General features: G+C 51.4%; 1 protein-coding gene across 1 annotated transcript; it reads right to left on the bottom strand.

Moving 5' to 3' along the window:
* Positions 1 to 280: 280 nt before the first annotated feature.
* Positions 281 to 17,876, bottom strand: SKOR1 (SKI family transcriptional corepressor 1; the record flags this gene model as incomplete). Its single annotated transcript, XM_083710767.1, has 8 exons — positions 281 to 699; positions 3,044 to 3,109; positions 4,848 to 4,922; positions 7,041 to 7,115; positions 8,639 to 8,710; positions 11,777 to 11,884; positions 12,514 to 12,613; positions 15,897 to 17,876. The coding sequence occupies 8 exons, from the start codon at positions 17,874 to 17,876 to the stop codon at positions 602 to 604; spliced, it is 2,574 nt and encodes an 857-aa protein (XP_083566893.1). The 3' UTR covers positions 281 to 601.
* Positions 17,877 to 26,995: the final 9,119 nt, after the last annotated feature.

Below are 26,995 nucleotides of genomic sequence, written 5' to 3'. Positions count from 1 at the left end.
AGGGGAGTCGGGGAAATCACAGTACGCTTCTTCTATCCATTGCACATCGCCACTTGGAAGCCCCCCCCCCCCCCGCAGACCAAGTCTGTGCCAGGGTGGAGAGGCGTGGACCCAAAAAGTGGAAGAAGATGTAGAGAGAGAGAGAGGCGGAGGCCGGCCAAGGAACTGGGCTGGGCGGAGCGGGGCGCTGGGGTGACTCCCCGCCTCACCCCCCCCCCAAGTCAAAGGAGCTCGCCTCCGCCCCCTCTCCCGCCTTCCTTACCCTCCACCCTCTCCGAGGTCTTTTCAGTCTGCCTGTGGTCCCGATGCCATCGGCGGAACAATCGGACGCAGCCTCTATTTACACGACGGGGGCGGGGAATGGAGCGCAGGTCACTCCGGATTCCCTCGCCTTTTCTTATTTACACAGCTCTGCTTCTTTCGATTCAGGCATGGCTTAGTGTCTCGCGGGCGTCCTCCCCGTCCAGGATTTCGTGAGTCTGAGTTTGTGTGGCACGCACGCCCCTCCCTCCCCCACCCCGCTTCCACGCTTCTCTAGCAGCGACGGCTTCGGCCCCAGACTTTTGCGGGGAGGGAGGGCGCTGGATGTGGGGAGGGTTGCTCACTGGGGCAGCAAAGGAGGCTTGAAGGAACAGTTCCCGGTGCAGTGGCGGGGAGTCAGCATTTTGCAGGAGAAGTGGTGCAGCGCGTCGTGAGCCTCTGTGGAGCGGGATGCAGGAGGGAGGGAGGGAGGGAGGGAGGGAGGGAGAGGGAGAGGGAGAGAGAGAGGGAGAGAGAGAGTCAAACGCAGAGTAAGTCGTCCCACATGCCAAACCCCCGCGCCCCAACACTAATTTCTCATGGGTGGAAACGGGGTGTTAAAATCCGTGTTGTTGTTTTTTGCTTTATTTCGTAAAATTTATAGGCCGCTTGATTGTAAAAGCAAAAAGCAAATCTAAAGGCGGTTTACAAAAAAGATAAAACAATGTCATTATCAATAAGAAAAACTAACAGTTTAAAAGTTTCACAAAGTTAAAACAACAATAGACTGCATTTCAGTGGGTTTGATTCTATGATTATGTGGCCAAGCACAGATTAAAACTCCTTGACAGCTGAGTGTTGTTGTTGGGGGTGAGGGGGAATCTTGACACATTGACTAGGCATCCTCAGAGCCAGGGGTAATGCAATACGGGGAGGGGGACCCTCTATCTTCCCAGCTCTTCCTAAGCAATTGAGCATCCAGGAACCCCATTGCACACACCCTTAGGGCCCCAAACCCTTCAAGATCACAGCCAGGGAGGCTTAATCTTCTTGAGGTCCATGCAATCTGGGGGTGGAGCGGCTCCACCCTTGTCATTCAGCCCAGACACTAAGATCTAGCTCTGAGGTTCTGTTCTGGCAGTTCTGTCACTGAGAGAAGTGAGGCTACAGAGAACCAGGCAGAGGGCCTCCTTGGTAGTGGCTCCTGCCCTGTGGAATGCCCTCCCACCAGATGTCAAACAGATAAACAATCCTTTGACTTTTGGAAGACATCTGAAGGCAGCCCTGTTCAGGGAAGTTTTTTATGTTTGATGTTGCATTGTGTTTTAATTTGTTGAAAGTCGCCCAGAGTGACTGGGGGAGCCCAGTCAGATGGGCAGCATATAAATAAGTTTTTATTATTATCTTCATCTTCATCATTGTCAACAACCATACATCCCTTTTAAATCTTACCTCTCGGTTTTATTAAAATAGTATTTATATTTATATTGTTGTTATTATTAATAACCTGGCTTGAAAATGTATCAAACCACCCTCCCTCTCTGTATCTTCACCTCCATGACTGAAGGACAAGAAACTGCAGAAACTTCGAAGGAGGAAAAAAGAGGCATAAATGCCTTATACTTTCTTAAAAGGCATAATCCTATATGTTGGTATAGGGCCAGCTTGGTGCCCTCCAGGAGTTTTTGACTGCAACTCAGCAGGCTGGGGCTGATGAGAGTTGCTGCTCAAAACACCTGGAGGCCACCAGGTTGGTAAAGACTGCTTGCCTAGACAAAAGCACATCCTGGTGAGTTCAGTGGGGCTTTACTTCCAGGTAAGTGGTTAAGAGACAGTGGCCTTCAAATGTCACTGAAATCTGTGGCACTTGCTTGCGAGTAAATGTGCATAGAATGGAGCTGCTTATTGCCCAAATGAAATGAGCCTTGGAAACAAGCTGACCTGCCTGATTGATTGATTGATTGGCTGCATTTACGGTATATCCCACCTTTCCTCCAATGAACTCAAGGTGGTGTACATGGTTTCCTTCCCCCCCCCCCCCAATTTAAACCTCACAACAATCCTGTGAGGTAGGTTAGGCAGTGTCTGGCCGTGAGCTTCATGTCCAAGTGGGGATCTGAACCCCTGTCTTCCAGGTCCTAATCCAGCATTAGTTCCTTTGTGGGCTGTTCAAAGGGAGACAGAGACCATCAATCTGTGAGGCACTTTGACTAATGAAAAGGTCCCATACACAAGATTGATGCCTATTGCGCCTATTCTGCTCCAAACAAGCCCCTGAGCATAATCTGTGTCAGTGTGGTGCAGTGGTTAGAGTCCTGGACTAGGAGACCCGGGTTCAGATCCTCACACACAGCCATGTAGGTCTCTGAGTAACCTTGGGCCAGTCACCATCTCTCAGCCTACCTTACCTTGCAAGCTTGTTGTGAGGATAAAATGGGGAGGAGAACTATATTCTGCTTATGCTGGGGTGGCTGGGGGAACCCAGTCAGATGGATGGGGTACAAATAATATTGTTGCTGCTGCTGCTGCTGCTGCTGTTGTTTTAGTTTGTCCAGCTTCTTGGAGCAAAGGTGGGAGATAATTTAAATGGATCTGATGATGCTGACAATCTGATAATATACATATCAGTATACTCAAGATATTGCTGTTGCTATTGAATAACTACATTGATACTGATGAGGGGAGTCCCTCCGGTGAGACGTTTTTGCAGAGACACGAAACTCTGACGATGTATAAAATACAGACGATACTGCCCCACCAAACCAGCAGTTTGAGGGGGAAGTTTCCCGCATTTCCAACCAACCTTTTAGCTTCTGCTGAATGGCGTAGCGAGCTTTCCTTTCTTGGTCCAGCTCATTGCACAGGGTATCTGGAAAGAAAAGAGGAGAGTGGGTGGGTGGAGATTTGGGAGAGGGAATGAAAGGGTATTTGATCCACACACAGCCTATCTGGCCACACTGCCTTTCATCTCTCAAGGCCCCAATAATCTGCCTTCCCTTACACTGGTGTTTCCCAAACCTGGGTCTCCAGCTGCTTTTGGACTACGACTCCCATCAACCCTAGCTAGCAGGACCAATGGTTAGGGATGATGGGAACTGTAGTCCAAAAACTGACCCAAATTTGGAAAACACTGCCTTACAATATGCTTTGACAGCTCAGCGGAAAGGGGACAAGAATCCTGCCTTTCACTTGTGACTCCAAAGAAAGTGAAAAGCAACAACTGTTGAAGTTTTTAAGGAGGCTGGAGAGGCTTTGCTAAGGCTTATTGTAGCAGTGCTACAGGACACAGGTGGCACTGTGGGTTAAACCACAGAGTCTAGGACTTGCTGATCAGAAGGTTGGCGGTTCGAATCCCCGCGACGGGGTGAGCTCTCGTTGCTCGGTCCCTGCTCCTGCCAACCTAGCAGTTTGAAAGCACGTCAAAGTGCAAGAAGATAAATAGGTACCGCTCTGGCGGGAAGATAAACAGCATTTCCATGCGCTGCTCTGGTTCGCCAGAAGCAGCTTAGTCATGCTGGCCACATGACCCGGAAGCTGTACGCCGGCTCCCTCGGCCAGTAAAGTGAGATGAGCACCGCAACCCCAGAGTCAGCCAAAACTGGACCTATTGGCCAGGGGTCCCTTTACCTTTATTGTAGCAGCAAACAATTTGCAAGGGGAGCTTGGCCTGCTAACTTCTTGCAGCAAAAGCAATGCCATTTTGCTCTAGGAAAGGGTCTAGCTCAGCAGTCAAGCATCCTCCTTGCTTGCAAAAGGTCCCAGATTCAATCCCCATGGCATCTCCAGGTAGGACCGGGAAGTCCTTTGTCTAATAAACCTAGAGAGCCATTACCAAGCAGTGTCAGCAAAACTGAACTAGTTGTATTCCCTCCCCGCCATTTTTGTATCATTGTTGCTATACATTGGAAATCAACAAACCTATATTTATATTAAAAAAAACATCCCTGAGCTTCATCATGATGGACCCATGGGCTGACTCTGCCTATGAGATTTAGGAGCTTAAAGAAAAGGTTGGAACGCCCACTCTGACCCACAGCAATCCTGTGGAGGGGGAGCGATCTGAAGCAAGTCTTGGAAACAAGCAGAAACACTTAGGTGGCCACATATTATTAGGAGCATCTTACTGTCTTAGACCCATTGGTCCCTCTAGCTCAGTATTGTCTGCAGGAGCTGGCAGAAGAAGAGTAGTTTGGATTTGATATCCTGCTTTATCACTACCCGAAGGAGTCTCAAAGCGGCTAACATTCTCCTTTCCCTTCCTCCCCCACAACAAACACTCTGTGAGGTGAGTGGGGCTGGGAGGCTTCAGAGAAGGGTGACTGGCCCAAGGTCACCCAGCAGCTGCATGTGGAGGAGCGGGGAATCGAACCTGGTTCACCAGATTATGAGACTACCGCTCTTAACCACTACACCACACTGGCTCTCCAGGGTCCCAGGCAGGGAGGCTCTGCCACTGAGCCAAAATTCCACTATTATTTATAGTCGTCATCCTTTAGCAAACAGAAAGGGAAGGGTGGCTTCTCCTAGTTTGGCTTTACTTGCGAGCTCTGGCTTGGGTAATTATGGGGTAGGAGAGGGAGGAGGAGGAGGGAAAACCATCCCCGTACCCCGCACAATTTGCAGCTGCTGCACCATTTCTTCGCGGTAGGCCAGTTCCCTCTTCATCTGGTCTTGAAAGTTATCTGTGGGGTTTAAAAAGGGATCTGTTATTCCCGGGAAAAAGGAAATCCGGCGAAGCGAATATATGCAAACGTTGTTCCCGCGCTTCTGAATGTATCAATCCGGATTAACTGCAGACCCCCGCCACAATCCAAAAGACACAGAAACAATTTCAGACATGCTTTTTCGTTTATAGGTTTTCATTTAAACTGGCTTCTTTTTTTCCTTTTAAAAGTGCAAAGGCACCTCCCTTCCATATACAGTGGTACCTCCGGTTTGTATTAATCTGGATTAATTGGTAGTTTCCTTTCGCCGTCCCGCCCCACCCCACCCCGCTTCTCCCAGAAAAACAATTTCAAAGGTGTCTTTTCCTTTAATCCCCACTCTCCATTTCAACGTTTATTTTTCAGGGACAAGCACTCCCGTATTAATCCGGATTAACTCATGGGGTTTACTCGCACAATCAATTAAGAATACAGAGAAAGCATTTCAGAGGCGCTTTTTCTTCTAATCCCGGGTTCTTTCTCGCTCTGCGCTCCTCTGCTGTCCTTTAAAGGAATCTTGGCGTCTGACCTCCCTTAAAAGACAATGTGTGAAGGAGGGCGGAGGAGCAGCCGCTCTTGTAAACAAGCGAACAGTTTTGAAAGCGGTTGTGAAGACAAAAGCTAAGGAGGTCTGGGCGACATTGAAGACCGAGCCCAAATCCAGGCCCTCTCGCCTCCTCTGCCCGAGACCCTTCTCCATCCCCGCCCAGCTAGGCTTGAAAAGTTGGAGAAAAGTCTGGGTGGCGTATCTAATAGTTGCACCCGCCTTGCAGCAACCTCGCTATAGGAGTCCGCAACCCGAATCAAACACCCTTCGAAATGCATGGGCTGAGTGACACTTCCTCCATCTTTAAGATCTCTCAAACAGAATAATTGAGGGGCGATGTATGAATGGAGGTATGCCCGCTTCACCTGCATGAAAAGCGATTTTCAGTCCTTTTGTTATTGTTGTTGTTGTTGTTGTTGTTGTTGTTGTTGTTACCCTCCTTTCATCGTAGCTGTTAACAATAATTTTAAACCTCATAATTATAACGAGTCTTAAATTCTTTACGCTCGTAATTTATGAGGAAAGGAGCGGTCCTGCTATTTTAGAGGGCAGGACAAGATTTAATTCCAGTTCAACTACAGATTAAACACCCGACGAGGATGACGCTCTCCACACCCTTCAATAACATCGATATCTCGGTTACTCGGAAGTGAGTCAAATTAATTTCCATGGAACCCACTTCCCAGAACTGAGGGCGTTTAATGGGAATTACTCCCAGGTAAAGAGGATTGTGGGAATGAATGGAAGAGGAGATTCCTCTTTCTCTCTCTCTCTCTCTCTCTCTCTCTCTCCTACAATTCCCCCTGCCTTTCGGAGTGAGAAGTCCAGGTACCTCCAAAGAATCCGCCTTACAGATACAGCAGTTCGGCTCCAAACCATTCGAGCCAAGCAGAAACTCTGCAAAGGCGCGAAAGAGTTAACCTATAATTTAGCAAATTAATAATCGATCGGCTGCTTCAGCCATGGCAAGAGCGCGGAATGTCCGATATCAATTCCTGGCGCCTTCAATTGGCTGAACTCCGATTTCCCCTAAAGATGCTGACAGCTTGCCGGTCAGCTCGGACTTGGAAAGGGTTGCGCTCAACTGCAAAGGGCAGGCAAAGACCCGTTTGGGCAAGTACGCCAATGCAAACTTCGCAAGTGAACCCCGCATTTAGTCTTCAAAACCCACAACTAAATTTTATTAGGACCGACCGAAAGGTTACAAAACAGTGGCGAGCTTCAGTGTTCTCCAGAACTCTTCATCAGGTAGAATGCAAGATTGCCTGATGAAGAATTCTGGAGAACTCCAAAGCATCCGCACTCTTTCCTAAAAATGTTCGTTGTTCCTAATAAAGGTATTGCCCTGTTGTGGATTTTAGAGGTTTCTTTTTCTTTCCCTTATGAACCAACGTGTCTCCCCTGGCCTTTTGCGTACATTTTAATCGGATGGTCTACAATCCATTAATTGCAATCCGCTTCATGCAATTTCCCCCTTATAAAATGTTTTATTTGCAATCGTTGTAGAAACAGCGGCCCTTTACAGAGACATAAGGCGGCGGTGGGTATACCTTTCAGACTTTGGAATTCCCGTTCCAGTTTTTTCCTCAGCTCCATTTGCTCCATGAGGAGTTTTTGCAACTCATCTGTGAAGAAAAGAATATTGGGTTGAGCCCAGAGGGAGAGTCAGGGTAGGTGGACCCCAACCCTCTCGTTTCCCCATGGGGAATCATATAATTGTAGAGCTGGAAGGAACCTCAAAGGTCATCTAGTCCAACTCTAATATAAGAGATTTTATTAGAGAGAGAGAGAGAGAGAGAGAGAGAGAGAGAGAGAGAGAGATTGACAGCTAGGGCATTTAAATTAGTCAAAAGCTATTCTATTAATTTCGGGTTGTTGCTATTTTAAAAGAAAATGAAATCAAAACAAATACACCAATGCATCTTCACTACCAGCGCAGTCCAACGCCTGTTTACTCGGAATTAAGCCCCTTGATTCCTAGGTCAGCGGGCTTCCTTGAACCCAAGCTGCAAATCTGGGCTGGGGAGGTAAAGATCCTCCTTCCAGATGCGCCCTGACCCGGTGAGGAACCACCCATCTCACTCTGCTGCTTGGATACTGACAAAAGACCCTTTAAATTTCTCCTTTCCATACCACAGCAGAAACCCATAGCGAGGCTGTCAATGCGCATTATGAACGGGCTCCACGCCCCCCCCCCCCCGCCGCCCCAGAGATGGATAGATAGATCTAGAAATTAGGTTCGATGGACCACAGATCTCAAGGAATCGCTGCTAATACGTCCCTCTCAAATCTACATTAAGACAGGCAGGCGAGCCAACAGGGTCTCCTGACCTAGAAACGTGAATGAAAAACGGGGGGGGGGTAGCGAAATGCGGGAGGGAGCGCGTTTGCTTCATCTGATGACTGAAGAGCGAGGGAGACGTTTGGGCTACGGAGTGTAGACAAGAGAGACTGGATATAGGCAGACGACGGAAAAAGAGAGAGAGAGTTTGCCTAAATAACAAGGCATGTATTTAATAAGAAAAGAAGAGCTATAGTCTCTCCCCGGTCTGGTGCCCGGTCAGTTGGTTAATGTAAGAGGAGTCTGCTGGATCAGGCCCATCTAGTCCAGCATCCGGATCTCACAGTTGCCAACCAGATGGGAAACCCACAAGCAGGATCTAATCATAAGAGCCTTCTCCCCTCCTCTGGTTTCCAGCAACTGAGATTCAGAAGCATTGCTGCCTCCAACTGTGGAGAAAGAATATAGTCCTCCTGGCTGGCAGTCACCGATTAGCCCTCTCCTCCATGAATTTATCCAGTCCTCTTTAAAGCCATCTAGGTTGGTGACCGTCACTTCCTCCAGTGGCAGTGAGTTCCACAGTTTAACTGCACGCTGCGCGAAGAAGCACTTCGGTTGGACTCCAGCAGGCTGGGGCTGATGAGAGCTGTAGTCCAACAACATCGAGAGGGCACCAGGATGGGGGTGGGGAACTGAGCTAGAAGATAACAGGGGAGGAGGTCCGGGAGGGAGAATCGCTGTGGATTAGCCCTTTGTTAAAGTTATCCTTAGATGCTTCCCATTGTCCTCGACCTTCTTTGCGCAGGCCCCGCTCCTCTCCCCGCCCCCTTCCCTTGTCCAGCAAAACCACCAAAAAGGCGCTCTTACCTCTGGCGAGGTTCCCAATATCTTTCTCCCCCAGTTGAGTCCCGGTGACGTCAATGCTGACCACCTCGTCTCCTGTGCCCAGGAAAGAGGAAAGGCAAAGGGTGAGAGCTGATTCCGCCCTCACCCCCCAAAACGCACACACTCACCCTGGCAAAGGCACAAGAGGAGCCAAGTGTAGAGGACCCCCCGCCCCATCACCTGTCCTTGGCGGGCAGTAACAATGGACAACTTGGAGGAAACAAAAGTAGAGATGTAGTTGGTGGAGATTATCATACATTTGATAATCAAAGTTACTGTGAGACTCTGAGTCCTTCTCGACATTTGTGCACACGTTGAAAGAAAATACCTCGATCGTCCCTCCAATATCACGCGATGAGATGCACGTGTGGACGGACCGGCATTGGCCCAACAGCAAGAGCTTCGCGTAACCTGTCAGGGCCTCAGACACCAGGCAGAGCCAGTTCAGGCATTCAAGAGCGGAGCTGTCAAGTGATGCTCACGCACGTGTGAACTCGGCCTTCCTAGCATTGCCATCGCTTCCAGGCACACCGTGCTTGCACCCGGTCGCTAACATCTCCCCTGAGTCCTGCTAGGCTTGTCGTACCTCTTTTTTACCTACTCTATATATTACAGTATAGAGTCTTAAAGCGTGTAACAGCTGATTTTAGAAGTCTGGCACACACCCGGCAGAACTGGGAGCACATTTACTGGACACTTTAGTCCTCGTCTGAAAAAAGGGGCATAATGGCGACATCTCTCCCACACCGCTAGTCACACGACCAGACGTAACAAAGATGGCTTTGAAAAGGCAAAAGTGGCATACTAAGATGGGCTTAGAAATCCCACCCGCCTCCTTCCTTGCAGACTCAGTTTGCGCTCAGCATCAGCCCTACACACCACCCGACCATAGGCACGTGTGAATGGCCGTTCACAGATCTAAACGCCACCCAGAAGATTTGCATACTGCGCCAAACGCTGGGTGCTACTAATTGCACATTAAGGTTAGACAGTGCAAAGGACCTGCGTTCCCACGTCAACCAGACCGCAGCTTAAGCGGTTTCCGGGTCCTTGGGGTGGGACCCTAAGGTGTAACCGAGTCCAATGGCTTACTCATTGCCACCTTTCATTTAAGGTAGGGGGCGATTTCCAAGAAATCCCACAGACAGTCCCGGGACTGGCTCTCGAGTAAATCGGGCTGTTGTTGCAAAGGGGCTGAGAAAGACTCTGGCAGGAGAAAGCGTCGAAACAGCCCCGCGAGGGGATCCAGGTGTCGCCCTCCTGAATTAACTACCGACTGAAAATTTCAAGAGGGCGGTTTGGCTGGGGATGGGGGGGGGGGGCAGAGCAGCCGCCGCCCTTGAATGGGAACCAAGCGGTTTCTTCCCAGCCAAATCCCGCTGCTCCTTTGCGCGGAAAATTTATCACCGAAATTACAGAGAAGCGTGGAAGGTGTCGGGAAGGGAGACAGCGAGGAGTCCCAGCCCCCCTCCCCCGTTTAAGGAGGCCTTGATTTGTAACATCTCGCTATACCGTCACCATTCCTTCGTTCTCTCTCTCTCTCTTCCTAACTTCAACTTTAAATATTTATTTACCATGTATTGGAGGCGGGGGGAGAGCAAACCTCTCACTGAGATCTCCAATACATCTGGCGTTTCTTCTCCCCTTTTAAACTGGGAGGGCTGCCTTATATTATTTAACTACGGTCCAATATATCAGTTCTGAAAAAAGATGAACTGTGCTCACTTGGGCGTAGTAAATCAATAAAAATATTTAGCTAACTGTGGTTCAGCCCCCCTAACATAACGCCCCCTCCCAATAAATCCTGGCTCACGTCTTTCCCTCCTCCGCCACACGCACTTTTACTTCCGAGAAGTTTCATTCGTGTTACATTACACATTGAACTTTAGACGGAAGCCCTGGGACGGGTGGAGTTTTATACCCATCGAAGCAGCCCTAAACAGCCTTGGCCAACCTGGCGACTCCCCGCCCCCAACTGATTTCAACTACAACTCCCATCACTTCCAGCATTATATAGCTCTGCTGGGTGGCGGGAATTGTAGTTCAAAGCAACTGAAGTTGTTAAGAAAACCGGGGGGGGGGACACCCCATGATTTACTTGGGAAGTCAATATTAGCCACTATTGACACGAAGGGTTGTTTCCAATGCCAGTTGGACTCAAGAGTTGACCCACTGAAATTAATGAGCATGGCTAACTTTGGTCCATCTCAATGTCTCTGCTGTGCGTAGTAGGACTTCGTTGAATGCAGCTCCTAAGTTAACACTCCTTTCACTGCCACTGAGTACAGTACATAGTAAAAATGCTTCCGCTCACAGCTATTTCTCTCCCAGCCCGTCAACAGAATATGAGTGGGAACTACGGCAAAGTTTTCACTTACAAAGCCCATATCCGTGTACAGAGGCTCAGTGAAACCTCTGGCCAGAACAGGACTCATAGCAGACCCGGTTGTCTTGATGCTCCCTTTTATCCTAAGTTTGTGGTCGTCTGAGTGCAGCCAGATGTTTCGGTCAAAGAGTCCCGCCATGACTGCTTGAGGATGGTGGGACTTGAGGTCCAAAACATCTGGAGAGGACCAAGCCCAGAAAGGCTGTTTTAGGGGCTGTAACTCCAGAAGCCCCAGCAAATCTAGGCACCGAGTCTTTCGCTAACAATTAGCATCAACCAACGCTTCTCTTCCAGTTGTGAAGGAATTTATTATTATCTCGGTCAATGAAAACAGGGGCGGCAATGAGGGCACATCCCAGCGAATTTCGGCTACCAGGAAGCCTGCTTTGGTTGAAGCTGAACCTGGCCATTAGCCAACGGGGACAACTGGCCTGGCCGGATGGTTAAGCACCTCCAAGAGCACGGGGCACAGCCTGGAATCCTCTGATCCACCTCCTATGCGCCGCTACTTCTGCAGGGCAGGTCTCCGAGGCAAGAGGTGCCTTTAAGAACACCTTTGCTAACCTGGTGTCCTCCAGTTGTTTTGGATTGCAACTCACATCAGTCCCAGCCAGCAGGGCCATAGGAAGTTGGGAGGTGATGCAGTCCGCAAAACCTGGAGGCCACTAGGTTGGGAAAGGGCTGGTTTCAGGGCCGCCCACCCTCCTTTTTCCAAAGTCAGCACATCATTTTACCTCGGTCGGTGTGGGCTGGGCTGGGCTGAGAGACGGTCCTTTGGTTCTGATAGGATTTCTTGCTCTCCAAATCCTCAGCTGTCGAATGATTGTCTTCTTTATCTGGTTCTTAGAGCGAATAAACCGATTTTGCAGCACAGGCAACGAAAGTATGAGCCTGATATATCCTTAATTACATAATTAAGGACAAAGTCCTCGTTAAAGCCTTCTTAGGGGACAGCCTAATCGCCTTGCCGAAGAAAGGAGCTTGCTCCTTGGGAAGCTTTTATCCCACCAGTTTTCTAACCACCACCCCCCTCCACCGACTCCTTCCTCAAGCAGCGTTCCCAGCTGCCCTCCTTCTATGGGGTGGGCGCGCGGCGTCGGCTGCGCTTCAAAGAAGTGGGTTTTGCAGAGTCACTCCTTTGGAGAGTTGAAAACATTGCAATACGACCCCCGGAAAGAGCATGCTTGATTAAACGCCTGCAGGGCATAGTCTATTTTCTCCCTCCCCCCCACCCCACAAAAAAATAAATAAAGCCAATAGCAATATATTAGATAAACAATATTGGCAGGTGAAAGTTTTGTTTTTTTAAAATGACCCCTGGTTTATTTGAAACGCCTGGCCAAATATTACTTTTTTAAGGAAGTGGAAACGTTTTGACATCAATTCAGACAATTATTAAGACTTTTGGAATCAAACAAAAATCCCGCCCCTGATGCTTCAAAGTATCTCTAGGCACGTGGTTCATACTTACCATTCCTCTCCGGAGTGCAGAGGTAAGGGGTTGTCTGGGGGCCCAGAGGGGTGCTGGCTTTGAGAGCTTGCGACCGATCCTCTCTGTCTTGCGGATACACCTGCGAAAGAAACAGCGCAACAGTTACATTTATTATTATTTTTCCTATGCTCCATTGTTTATTTTTTATTCTATTTGTTAATTAATGTTATGCCGCCGTGGGAAAATCTCTCTGAAAGCAAATAAGTGAGACACCCCCCCCAAAAAAGCGTTCCAAACGCTGCTAAATTGGAAACTCTTCCTTGTCCCCCGCCCAGCTTTTCCGAAAACAAGACCCCGCTCCAGCTCAACTCAGAAAACTAATTGTCCATTGGGGAAAGGGAAAGGAGTGGGGGGGTTCGGCGGCTGTGTGTGTAAAAGGTCTCTTGTCCAGCACAGAAAAAGCCACTTCAGCTGCGATTTTCTTAGAGGTATATTTATTGGGGACGGTAGAGGAAAATTAGCCCCCTTCCAAGTCAGCCTTGGAACTCAAGAGTTTTCCAAAGCCTGCAAGCTTCTCTCCCCTCTGACCTGCACACACACACACCCGGCATCACCCCCCACCTTCCCTTTCTCAGCTCCTCAAATCTAGCAGTACTTTAATTCTATCAGCTTCAGCCAATAGATCCGGGGGTGGAGGGAGTGACGACTCTTCCTAGGTAATCCGTGTCCTTATAGTTCCCAGGGGTCGTGCCTGAAACATTTCGTGTCTAAAGAGTGTGGGGACCCAGGAAGCTGTGGGGGTGGGTGGGGGTGGATTTAGGGAGGATTCATGCTGGTGATCGAGTCCCACCGGAGGTAGTTAAAATGGGGAGGGAGAGGAAGAGGAAGAGAGAGACCTACTTCCTAATATTGAAAGGAGAACTCTCCCTTTCAACTAAGCGAGACACCGCTCTCCTCCCACCCCACAGAAAGCGGGCTGGGGGGCAGTCCTCGCTGTGGCAGTCCCTTGACCCCTACTCGTATTGTTTTATCTCGCTTATTCCTAGCGTCGATAACTCTCCCTCAGTTGACTCTCCCTCTTGTCAACTGTTTTGCGCGGGATGAGGACTAGAAACTTGCGTTGCCTCGCTCCAGGCTCACAGCGTCTCTTGCCTGAGGACTGCGCTCCGACTTTTAGGGTCTTTGCAAGTGGGTCAGTTCATACAACAGCGGGCCAGTCCCTGCCTTCACTCAGCCTAGTCTACTTCACAGGGTTGTTGTTGGCATTAAATGGGGGGGGGGGGAGAACTATGTACCACACCTGGAGCCCCTTGGAGGAAAAGGTGCGCCAGAAACGCGGTAAATAAATAAACAATATTTTAAAACTCTCTGTGGGGAGAGGGCTTCCTTCCCAAATCCATTTGATTCGAAGCGTCTTTGCAAACGCTGCCTCGGTGCGCCCCTTTGGCTGTTGCCGGAGCAACCTGGTTCAAAGCCACCGCCTCTGCCATAGAGAAATTGGGGCGGGCGAGGCAAGTCCTCTGGGCTTCTTACTAATTAGATGCCTGCTATGGCATCTGCCCCTCGATTCCGGGAGAGATGGGGCCCACCAGCTGGTCTTCCGACGTCCGGAAGCAGCTTTAACCCAACTCCCAGCCTTCGCGGCGCTGCAAACTGGGATCTGTCCACGGTGCCGAAGACAGCGCAAGGTGCCTTCCCAGCATTTGCGGTCTTTTGGCAACGGGTGGGATGCAGACTTTCAAATCCGAGCCGTAAATTAACGGAACTGGAACTGTTTTGACACTTCGGCTACGATCAGGGTCAATCCACCGCCTTCTCCCAGCCCAGGCAGGTACAGTCATGGAGAATCGTATCACATGGTTCAGGGCTGGCCTGGCTCAACCCTCTTTGCCCATGGATATCCCGTCAATGCGTTATTAAGAGTGCAGATTTAGGAGGGACTCACTAACTTGTGCTGAGTTTGCCCCGGGACATGGAAAGCTGTTTCATACCAAGTCAGGTCATTGGCTCATCTAGCTCAGTATTACTTGCACTGACTGGCAGCGGCTCTCCAGGGTTGAGAAACGGGGATCTCTCCTAGCTTTACCTGGAGGTCCCAGGATTCGACCTGAGACCTTCTGCATGCAAAACAGGTCTTCTAGACTACTTCTGAGCTACGGCCCGGCCTTTCTCCTGAAAATGTGGGAAGTAATTTGCAACTAAAGTGGGGGCACTTAGACCAGCATCCTTTGCTTGCCTGGCCTATCTTTTTTTAAAAAAATATTAATAATTCCACAACCTACTCGAGCAGATAATAATAATAAAAAACTTTGAAACCTCTCAGACTTCTTTTCAATCCGCAACTGAAAGCCATTCGGTCGCACGCAATTAAGTTTTACTCAGAGTAGACCCATTGAAATGAATGGACCTATGTTAGTCGTGTTCATTAATTTTCATGGGTCTGCTCTGACGAGGACTGGTGCAGGATCCAACCATTGGTTTCTGACCTCCTTCCCCTCTCCCTTGGAAGAGTCTCCCCGCATCCCAGTCTCTTTTATCAGAGTTCAGTAAAACCTTGCACTCCTGCAGGGTCAGATTAAGAGGCCCTTAGCATTTAGAAGATTATGATGCACCCCTCCAGTCTAGTATGTAACTCAGAATAAAAACAATACTAAAAGCGGGAGAAGAGCGCGTAGTGGGATGAAAGGAAGTCTAACAAAGTTATGATTTTCCCCGACTACAGACAACCAATTCGGTGCATTTTTTTTTTTAAATCAAATGACAAATTCTTAAAAATAAAATAAAATATCGGTTTGTGAGCGCGTGTCCCTGTTTTGCTGGTGTCCCAAGCACGTGCTTGGTGTGTCTCTTGGGAAATCCAGAGCTGCACTCGCGAGCAAAACCTCGGAGCTCAGGGTCACTCTTTCCTCTTACTCTTGGTCTTCTAGACCAGGGATGACTCAGACTCCCAATTGTTTAACAAACTACAAACGGTCCGTCTTCCCACTTGCCTGCTTATATCAAGTAACGGGGTGGAGGAGGGCAGGGGGTCCTTATCCAGCTCCCGTCTGATTAGGAACATGCATTGCTGGGCTGAGCCTGGGTTCCCAGCCTCCCTACATCTTAACCACTATTTTGCGCAAAGGTTATGGAAAATCAGCAAGAATAGCGAAGTAGAAAGTCCCACAAGCCTGAGGTCCTGTCCTAAACCATCCATCCACCTGCATTTGGCAACCATGGCTGGGAGAAAGTCTCTCAATAACACCCCCTGCCGCGCGCGCGACCTCCCACTCCGGCGCTGGAGAGCCGCCCAGACCTAGTTCTGAGCGACTCACGCTCTCTCCACCGTGGTGGAATTCGGGGCGAGGACGGGAGGGGCGGCAGGAACTGGCATCGCCGCCCTTGGTTCCCACCCCGCTTCCCCATATCACCCCTCCTCGCACCTCATAGCCGCCCCTGCTGTTGTTCCTGGCCGGGGGGCTCCCTTCGGGCTCCAGGGCCTTCTCCGCAGGCTTCTCCGAGGCCGCCAGGACGCCGACGCTGCCAACGGCTGCAAGAGGCTCCTCGGTCTCGGTCAAGAGAAGCTGCTGGGGCGGAGAGGCTTCCTCGGCTTCCTCGACGGGCACCTCTTCCTCATCCTCGTCCTCGGGAAAGCGGTTGGATTCGACGTCCACCTCGGGCTCGTCCACCGTGTCATTGCCCGGAGAGAGGGAGCGGTAGCTGGAGCTACCCTCGCTGAGGAAGTCCGGTGAGAGGTAGCCCGGGCAGCCGGTGGGGCCTCCGTAGGCCTCGCGGGTCCCGTAGAGCTTGGCTATGCTCTCCGCGTCTTTCACGACGGGGCGGAAGGCCGACAGGTAGCTGCCTTTCCTGGGCAGGGGCAGCGGGGGCAGCAAGGCTTCGTCTCCGGAGCGCTCCTCCTCCCCGACGGCCGCAGCTCTGGAGAGGGCGCTGGAGCAGCGCTCGCCGTCGGCGGCCCCGGAGCCCGAGCCTTCCTGTGGGGTGGCGCTGCTGCGCTCGCTGCCCGACGGCTCCGACCCTTCCAGCTCCACGTGGCCGTGGCTCCGCAGGCCCAGAGGCTCTACTGCGGCGGCGGCGGCCGCGGCGGCCGCGGCCACAACAACCGCCGTGGCGGCTGCCTTGGCCTGGCTCTGGGCCGGGTAGGGCGGCACCGGGAGGCTCCCGGAGGCCGGCCAGAACATGGGGAAGGACGGGTAGACTCCGCTGTCCTTAGCCGAGCCCCCCGGCTGCTGCTGAGGCTGGGGCGGGTGGGGGTGCGGCGGCCCCCAAAACATGCCCTGCGGCAAAGCACCGGCTTTGACCTGGTCGCCTCCTCCGGCGCCTCCCAGGGAATCGTCCTGCTTTTTGGGGCACAGCCCGAAGGCGGCGGCGGGGAAGCCGTAGGGGGGCGGGAAGAGAGGCGGCGGCAGCTTCTGCAGCATCCCGAAGCCCTTGCTGGGCACCGGGATGACCGGGTAGCTTCTCACGGCGGCGGCCGGCCCGTGCGCCCCCGCGGGCAAACCCAGCCCGCCGCGCTCCCCGGGCTGCTCCTCGGCGCCGCTGCAGCGCAGGCTCTTGTGCACCGGGGGCAGGTCTGTGGAGGAGGGCGGCGGCGGGTGAAGGGCGCTCTTGGCCGCATGGGAGGCGCTTCCACCGCCGCCGCCGCCGCCCGCCCCGTGTAAGGAGAAGGTCCGCTTGCGAGTGCCGCCGTTGAACATGGCCTTGACGTCCTCCCAGGCGTGGCTGAGGTCGTCGGTGGCCGTCTTGTCGCTGAGCTTGAGGTGGCGGCGCCACGAGTTGAAGTTGGCGGCGTCAGGCTGCGTGTACTTGGCCTCGGGGGTGCGGTGGGAGTGGAAGATGAACTTGTTGGGCGAGAAGTACATGCTGCAGTAGCTGCACTTGATGCACTTGGCCCGCGAGCTGTTGTAGCGGGCCGGGATGAAGCTGCCGCGCGAGCCCCAGGCGCACTCGTGCACCACGTCGAAGGCGAAGTTCTCCGGCAGCTTGGGCGGCTTGTGCTCGCCCAGGAAGGACTTGCAAAGGCGCTCGGCTTCCCGCTTGGTGATCATGCCGCAGCGCCGCGAGGAGATGGGCATGGCGCCGGCCCGACGGAGAATCTCCAGCTGCACCGGGGTGCACTGCACGCAGGTGATCCCCAGCGCGACCCGACGGTTGTGGATCTCATTGTAGCTGTAGTTCTTGAGCAGCGTGTTGGAGATCTGCGCCAGGCACAGGCGCTCCTGCCCGTCGATGACGAGCGACACGATGGGCACGCCATACAAGGAGGTCTCCCCGACTTGGTTGGGCTTCAGGGGGCTGGCGCCCGAGTAAGGCTGCAGCTCCTGCTTGGAGTGGGGCGAGGAGGAGGAGGAGGAGCCAGAGTCTCTCCCAGTTCCCAGCTGACTGGCGGCGGCCAGCGACTCCATCTCCCCCCCAGATGGCCGAGCTCCTGCGAAGGAAGAAGGAGAAGAAGAAGAAGCACTCAGGACGGGAGGAGGCTGCCAACATTTTCTTACGAAGTGGTGGGGTGGCTGCGAGGAGGGGGAAGCCGCGGCTTGGGGAGGGGGCTGGGCGGGGGAGACTCGACCCCCAGAAGCCCAGAGGCTCGCCGTCGAGGCAAGAGCCTTCGCCGGAAAGAAATGAGGACAGACCCAAGTTCACAGACAGCCGGGCCCAGTCGATCCAGCCGGGCGAAAAACTCCTTGGGTGGGTGGCGGGGGGAGCACCTGTCTCTGCACCCGCCCCTCCCTTCCTCCTTCCTTTTAGGCGAGGGAAATGGGGTTCCTTCTTGACCCTCTATCGAAAATTGTTGGAGCCTGGGAACCCCATCAAACTCCACCGCCGCTACCCCTCAAACGAGACATTTCGAAACCCCACAAATATTGGGAAAGAAAGGAACGTTGCTTGTTGTTTTTAGAAAGACAGAGACACACACACACACAACCCTGGTGGAGCCTGAGGCTAAATACTGCCCTGGCTGGGGTTTCAGGGGTGGTTTACAGTGAAACGAACAAACACATCCCAAAAATGTCACACGCGTGACTGGGGAGAGCGTGTGACAGCCTTCCCAGAACAAAGTATTTTCTCTGCGTTTCTCCGTTTTTCCTTCACATTCACTCACTGTCTCTCTTTTTAAAAGGACTTAGTTCTTTTTTTTTTTGGAGGGCGGATATGTTTGTTTTGTTTGTAAATCCTTGTGCATATGTTATGGTATATAATCAACCATAACAGCAACAACACTATTAGGAAAACGACAATTGCTTCCACCGGGGGCGGGAGAAAAGGAGGCGGCTTTAATTAGAGCAGCGGGCAATTGTATTTACACGTTAGAGGAGCTACCCAGCGAATCCGGAGCCAAAGCGCCCGGCTCGCTCCCGCTTTAGACGGCCAGGATCAAGGCTGGTTTAAATACACTCGCTGTCTTTCTTAGCCTGAGCAGTAATCCGGCCCCAACATGGTGCCAGATGTATTTAACAAAAAAGAAAAAGAGCAAACAAACCCACAACCAACTCTGGGTTTCCCTGCTGCCAAACAGAAGCGGGGGTTGAAAAATTAGGAAAAGATCCAGGAGCTTCCAAACAACCAGAAAACGGGGGGAGTTGGGGTGGGGGAAGCCAGTCCAAGTTGCTTTTATTGCCCCCCCTCCCTGTATGGGTCTCTAATTTCTAAATAGGGTTGATGGAACAGACTTGAAAGTAGTTGCGCATCGTTGGAAAGTCTCCCTCCCCCTCCTCCCCCCGTTTTCTAATGTCTTTACAGGAGATTAGGAGCAAGGAAGATTACTTAACCGTGCCACTTAAAGACTCCACCGGCACGTTAAAAGAAAATAAAAAAGAAGGAAGTGGGGGGAAGCGGAGCAGCAGAAGGGGACCCTGAGCCAAGCGAAGGAGCTTACTCAAACAGGATCGCCCCGGATTAAGTAAGAGGCTTTCGTGGTAATTACACAGAATAGTCCAGACGCTGGTGCCTCGCTCAAATGTGAATACAAACTTCCTCCCCGCCCCCCCCCCATATCTCACATCTCCGTCTTCCCTCGCCAAAAAATAAAAATGAACATGCAAACAAACAGACTCCAACCACCAGAAGACAGATTGTTTAAAACATAACAAGAAAAGGGGAAACGCGAAATAAACGAATGCGCCTTCACGTGAAAATTAATTACATTTTCAAAGGACATCAATACGCAAAGCAAGACCTCTGGCTGGGCCTGATTTTTTTAAAAAAATTGTATTTGCCCTTTTTTAAAGCGGAGGTTTCTGAAAAAAGTGGCTGATCTCCGGCAGCGGCCGCGAAAAGAAAACCAAACCCGAAATCAGGAAGGAAATATTGATATTAGATTTAAAAACGAATATGCACAGAGAATACAAAAATCTAACAAGCAGGAAACCAGAGGAACCAACAAACAGACGCAAGGCGGGCAGGCGAGGATCCCCAAACAAACCTGCAAAATTAGAAGAATATGGGGAGGAGAGATTATTATTTATTTATTTTTGCAGGGGCAGGTGGAGAATAGCCGAGGCCAGGCTGTCTTTGCAAAAGCAACCGTTGCGAGTGCCAAGCCAAGAGGTCTCTGGTACTATTTCTCCGCCCCCCCCAATAAAAAAACAACAACCAAGCTTCGGTTAAGGCAGACGCGGAGAGGGGAGAGGGACTTACCGTCGGCAAACAGGCGGTTTCCTCTGCCCCAAATCCTGGACGGGCTAGGAGCCTCCGGCCGCGGCGCGGAGTTTCATTGGGGCTGCTGCTCCAGGCGGGCGCCTGCCCTCTGCCTCCGTCCGTAGGTTTGGAGATGCGAGCAGGAGGCTGACCACATGGCTAAGCTTCACGGGAAGAGAGAGAGGGGGAAGAAGGAAGAGAAAAAAAAGAGGAAGGAAGGAAGGAAGGAAAGGAAGGAGGGAGGGAGGGAGGGAGCGAGGGAAGGAGGAGAGAGAGAGAGAGAGAGAGAGAGAGAGAGAGAGAGAGAGAGAGAGGAGAAAGGAGGATCCTGATCCTTAGTTGAAGACGTTGTACATTGATCCAGTGACAGCTAAAATAATAGGAAGGCAACTCCCACTTAGCAGCACCAACATATTTACCCGAAGTGCCGTCGGGACTCTGGCGCGTGTCAATCATCCCGCGGCGCCAGTCAATCAAAACGCAGACGGGGCTTCTTTAAGGAAAAACAGATTGCCGGCTTTGGGGGGGGGGCGGTGGGGAAGGGGCCGTTGCGGGGGGAGGAGGAGGAAATTCGGTACGAAGCAACCGCCGCCGCGGGCGCCGAGAAGGTAAGCGCGCGGACTTGTCCCCCCCCTTTTTTTGCACACCTTTCCCCGGTCAGGTATCTTCCGAGGAGGGCTGGAGAGTGAAAGGGAGGCTTGGAGAGGTCACCCCCCTTCAAGGCCACACGCCAGGAAGAACCGTTTCAGCTCCCCTCCTCGCGACTGTTGCCTGCTCAGCGCCAACTGGGGCTCCTCGGTTTCCCTGCTCTGTGTACCCCCCCCCAGCCCCCAGGGCGGCTGGTTTCCTTAAAGAGGCGTGGGGGCAGGGGGCCTGAGGTGTGGTGATATTAAAGGGGCAGCGGGCGATGTTTCGCTACGGAGTGGAAGGCGATCTTCATTCCACCTCCTCACCGACCACCTGGACTTCGACAGCGGCGCTGAACCACTTAGTTTCGCGGAACGCGGGACGACCCCACCAGGAGCTGTTAATATAGAATTTCGGGGGTGGATGGGAGGGCTACAGCATGTTCGGGGCACAGAGTGCAAAGGAAGGTATTTCTGGGCTGAGAGGCTGTTAAAACGCTGGAGCTTTTACCACCTGTCCAGGCGGCTCAGGTCTCTGCCCCGCAACCCTAATCAAACTGTGCAGAAAAATCAGAGTCCCGCAGGCGAATTTCTCCCCCCTCTCTGCCTCTCTCCCGCTTTTCTTTTCCCTCTTCTGGCGTCCCACTTTTATTTCCTTCACCACAACTGAAAACCAGAAATGGGAAGCGGGTGGGTGGAATCTGAGCAACCCCTCCCCGCTCCCAAAATAACAGTTCCGCTCCCGGACGCCGGGAACGATACGAACTGAAGCATAAGGGTTGCTGAGGGTCTGGGCACGAAAAATCTACAACCAGAGAGAGAGGACAGATCGTATCTCCCCCTCAGGCAAAGGCGTTGATTTAACAGGCAATCTTCTGGCGGGGGCGGGGCGGAGGGGGGAGAGATACAACGAAAAAGATGCCCAATTAACTATTCATAAGCCGATCAATAGACAGCAGGGCGGGCGGGGGGGGCATTGGAACCCCGGTGAGTTCTTAGCTTTGCAGGAATTGTCGGGCAAAACCCGTCCTCCCTTCTGAAGATGGGACACATGTCTCGTGTCCCCCCCACCCCGCGCCGTCTCATGACACAGTATCGTGGCCACCGTCAACATGAGGCGATGAGCCCAAAACTGCGGGGAAGGAGGAGGAGGCTGGTGCCTAAACTGTACGGCTTGATCAATATTTATAGCCTCATTGGCTCTGTTTGCAGGGAGGACATTTAAATAAGGAAGTGGAAATGCGCCTGTCTCGACATACCTAATGGAGAGCCTGCTGTTTAACGGGGAAAGTTGAGGCGTCTTGGAGTGCCCAAGACCGGCTCAAATAATTTACCCCTATAAAATGATCCCTAAATAGTGCATGTTAGCGTGACACAGGTACAATTATTTACATACCTGTTTTGGACACAGACTGTCTCTCTGGATGATGAGTGATGGATAGGTTAAATTGATTAAAATATTTCCGAGGAACATTTTGCTGCATAAAAGTGCAGCTAAATATTTATTTCAGATTTTCATATACATAAATGGAGTGAGGGAAACAGCGGAAGGGGGTTTTCTAGTTCCTTTCATTAAAAATAAATCCTCCCCAAAACAAATAAATCCGGTAGATAAAATGACGATTTCCCCTCCTAGTTTGTTTAGCACATCCCTTATAAGCTACCCGTCCCAATCATAAACTTGGATTGTTGGAAGAGTCAAATGGGACTTCTGGTGCCCAGGGTTGGGGGTCTGAAGATGCCTCAGTGGTCAATTTCCACTGGAACCCACCGTAGAAAGGGGTTCAAACGTGGGATATAGACTCAATTTCAGACCAAGATTGTCTGCTCCCGATGGCGAAAGGGATGGAAGGAAGGAGGCGTGTGTTTTTTCTGTGTGTTTTTTTAATCCAGCATGCAGGGAAATATTTCGAAATTAGAAAATATTTTTTATTTTATAATTAGTCTTGGATTTAATTTCTTCCCAAACGTATTTCTGTCGGGGGCTCCCCTCCTTCTTTTTTTTGTCTTCCATCTCTTCCCGCTTCCTTCTTATGGAAACCTGACCCGGTGTATTCCCCCCCCCCCCAACCAAATAAATGTTAAAAATGAAAATTAAGCCGCCGCCGCCGCTTCCAATCTCCCCTCGCCCCTCTTTCCTGGAGCGCCCATTCCTCAGGCTGTTTCTAAAAGCATCGTGGCATTAAGTGCTCTTAATGGACGCGTTAATTAAACTGTAATTAATCATACTGTCCGGCCCCAAATTTGAGCAATTACACTAATCAAACAGAAGTTAATAACGGCCCAGGCTGGCGGCCTCGGGCACTTTGAGGGGAGCGGGCGCTCCCCTCCGCCAGGAAAACAGCTTTCGCCCTTCGCCCCGGCATATGGGCTCCATCTTCCAGTGCGCATTGTTATGAAAATGCCCGCGCCTACTTGAGAGTTGATGTATCAGGAAGCGGAGTTTGTCCTTGAAAAGCAGATTTGGGGGCATAAATCTCTGGCGAGGAATATGCGGTGGCGGAGGAGAGGGGGGGCGCCGGGGGTAGACTTGCGGGAAAAGTCTGGTGTGGTGTTGTTGTTGGGGGGTTGGGGGGGGGGAGGAAGACCAGAATGCATTACATTTGTGAGTGGGGAGAGAAAGAGCGGGGGGAAGGATTTGAGAGAGTTTTGGCTTGGAGTTTTGAGACTTCTTTTTCGCAGCGAAAAGGTGGAGGATATGGAGAGCGCGGAGAAGGAGTTGGGGGCAAAGAAAAAAGAAAAAGGACTTTTTAATTGGTGCTCCGGATTTAAGGAGCACAGCCACATACAAACACACAAACACACGCTCCCCTTTCTCAAGTCCAGCGTCCCTCCTGGCTGCCTCCCCTAGACAAAAGGTGAGCTGGAAAATCCTGGCAGAGGCCCTCTTGGTAACCCTAACCTCGACTCACCCTCGATGCGGCTCCCGTTTCCAAGCGCGGGTGGCTCGCCATAATTACAATGCGAGTCGGTAATTATTCCTCGCCTTTTAATTATTTAAAGCGCACACACTGAATTCTGCATTGTGACCAATAAATGTTGCAGCCCTGGATGGTCAGAGCTGAGGACGCCCCCCTCCACTACATCTCTGCCCCCACCCCCACCCCACTCCCGGCATTTGTCTTTAATTAGACTTTGCCCTGGCGATGGGAGAGGCGTCCTTGAGCTTTTGGTACCCCCAGCCGACTCCTGAGCCCCTGCAAGCCTCCCCCTCTCGCCTAACCCCCCACCCCCTGCAAAAAGCAACAACAAATGCGTAGTTAAATATTTATTAGCCGTTATTACTGCGCCAACCGAGGCGCCCGGCTGCAAACCGAGGCCCGCCCGCCCTGGCGAGGAAGTTAAAAAGATGGAACCTTTTCATAAGATCCAGCCGGAGAGGCTGGCAGGGGCGCGCAGGCCGCCCCCCGCGGAGACAGGCGCTTTATGCATTATTTTAATATGGGTTAAAGAGAGAGGGAGAGAGAGAGAAAAAGTGAGGTTTTCAGTATTAATTTGGTGGCATATTTATTTGGTTTTGAAAGAAGGGAGGTGTTTCCTTCGGGGGGTTTTTAATATATATTTTTATTAGAATAATTCACAGTTCGTGATGGTTTAATGAGCTTCTTTTATGTTGAAACTCTATGTTTTGTTTTGTTACAAAACCGAGCAAATAAACAAACGTGGGACGCGGAGATTAAATGTAATTTTAAATACTTACAAAGTGCCGTATTTAATCCGATCTCTCTTCCCTCCCCCTCCCTCCTCCCCCTCTCCCTCTCTCTTCGCCCCCCTCCCGCCCCGCCGCCCTTCGCCCCAGGGCTCTTAACCTCTGCAGCGCGGTTGATATTAGACCCGTCTGTTAGCCCAGAGTGTCAATTGCAAAACCAACCCCGAAGGGGGGCGGTGAACTGGGAAGGGGGGGGGGCGCAGAGGGAGGTAAAGTTTGCCACACCGAGGGAAGTTGCTTCCCGACAGACGACTGAGTCATCAGGGGACCCCGAAGTGTTTTTGGCGGGGGGGGGGGGGCTCAATTTAAAATAGTGGCAGATCGTTTGCTCCGGCGTCATCCCGGGGCGGCCCCTCCTCTTCCAAAAATGAGGAAGGCAGTCTAACCTCAGGAACGAATTTGGGAGAATGGAGCATTGAGCTCTGGATTCGTTTCTAACCAGAAACCTTGTCCTACAAATAGCTAACCGAGATGGACCCCGCCGCAGTCCCCAAAGTTGGCTGATTTTAACAACCCTGATTGCTTTGCGCTGGGAGGAAACGAGTCTTGCTTAAGAGGTCGCCGGTACAAGTCTAGCCTGTCCAGAAGGATGAGTCTCTTAACCACCCAGGAAGTTTGGGGGAAGCGGGAAATGCTATTTATTAATTTACCTGGGTATGTATTCCACCACGTCCCAAAGGCCTGAGATGGCCAAGACCATTTTATTACAAATAACTACGAGTAGAGGCTTTGACGCGCTTTCAGGAGTGAAATCTCAGGAATGCAAACTTCAGGCCTTAGCTTGTAAATGGGCAAGACCGCATTGTCTCGCCCACCCTAGTCCTGGTGATTTAATGTGAAAAGCTGGGGGCGTTATTTGGACCGTGGGCCTCCCAGACACTTACTCGGAGAGAGCAGCGATTGGAATCGAAAGTGACCGGTTCCAAAGTCGCAGAGGCGAATCGGCCTTCGCCTCCAGTCGCGATCGATTTAAAAGGAAGGACTCGTCGGGCGTCGCCTAGCGCTGCGCTGTCCCAGGTGCTGAACTGACCCTTAGTCGGAGGCCCGCACTTGCGGTTGCTGCAGTTATTCGACCCGCACCGGTGGTTTCAGCACCTGAGACAGCGCCATTTGTAAAAGGAGGCGCTGCCCGAATAACCCCGTTCGGGGAAGTTGTGAGACGAAGGACTCTATACCACATGCCCCCACCCTGTATGAACATTAGCAGGGAGCAGCACCCCTCTCTAACTTCTCCCTCCCCCCCCCTTTTCCAAGAGAGCATAAAAGCAACAAGCAAGGCTAGCAAGCTGCCTTTTGAGGTCTCTCATAATCCTCCCCCTTACATGGGAATTTGGAGGGACTGAAGTTTCGTCGCAGCAGGATATCCATTCTGCTGCCCAACAGCTCCGACAAAATATTCCCCGCTCATTGTTAGGGTGGGTGCGCACTTAGATGCATGCTTGCATTCTCGTCCAGATACTATACCACAGCCAGAAATAATATTATTTCCAGTGCTGTTTCGGGATTAAAGGGAGGGAGGGGAGCAAGAGGTGGGGTGGGAGGGAGTGAAGTGGGAACATTGATTAAGGAGCCATGGGGCGGCCGTTCAAAATCTTCCTTTTGACCTCTCGTGTCGCTCTGGAGGTCTCAGATCTTTATCGGGGAAAGCCAACGACGACGACCGACCTTTTTTAACTTTAACAGCCAGTGCCTAGTTTATAACTAACCCCCACCTGCCTTCTCCCAGTGCAAAAAGGAAGGGGAGGGCCCTCCCCAGGAAGGTATCCGCTCCCCTTTTCCTTTCATTGCTTCTCTTAAGCTCCTTGCGATCCCATATCTTTTAACAGTTGAATTAACTGCAGTTTTTTGTCAGTTAATTAGGTTTAATTTACATAATTAGTACAGTATAAAGAGTATTGGGGATAATCAGGAGGTACGTCTCGCTTACTGTGTAAACACGGATTTGGAATTAAAAATCAAATGTAATTAAGGCATGTGTGCGCACGTGCGTGTGTGTTGGGTTTAATTGTAACAATTTTTAATTAAAACTCAATGATCGCCCAATGCAAGGGGTTTTGGGGGGATATACACGGGTTGTTGTTTTTCTGAGGGAGTGTGGGTTAAGGAGATGGCTGAGAGTCTCCACTTTTGTCCCTTGTTTTGAAATATGAGCGGGAGCTGGCCCTCCAAGCAGGGGTTGCTGGAGAGGTTCTGGGCGCAGCACCTTGAAAGACCAAAAGGGTCTATAGTGGAGAAGAATCTGCAGGCACACTCCTAGCCCCTTAGGATGTTTACAAGCAAGCTTGTGTTCAAGGAAAACACTCTCTTACAACATGTCCAATGGACCCAAGGAACTAACTGCCACAAGATGAGCATTGTGTGTTTGCTGCCCTGAGCTCCGTTGGGAGGAAGGGTGGGATATAACTTAAACAAACAAGCAAGCAAGCAAGCAAGCAAACTCAAAAGGAAAAACAAGAACCTCTCTAACCATGTATCCAGCCCTGCACTCGCCATTCAATCTCTCCCATATCTATAGCCACCCATTCACCCATACTACAAGAACACACCGCAGAGC

This window comes from Podarcis gaigeae (genome assembly GCF_964106915.1).
Source record: "Podarcis gaigeae genome assembly, chromosome: 14".
NCBI classification, from domain to species: Eukaryota; Metazoa; Chordata; class Lepidosauria; order Squamata; family Lacertidae; genus Podarcis; species Podarcis gaigeae.
Note: the sequence above shows the minus strand (reverse complement) of the source record. Positions and strands in the feature narration are given on the sequence as shown.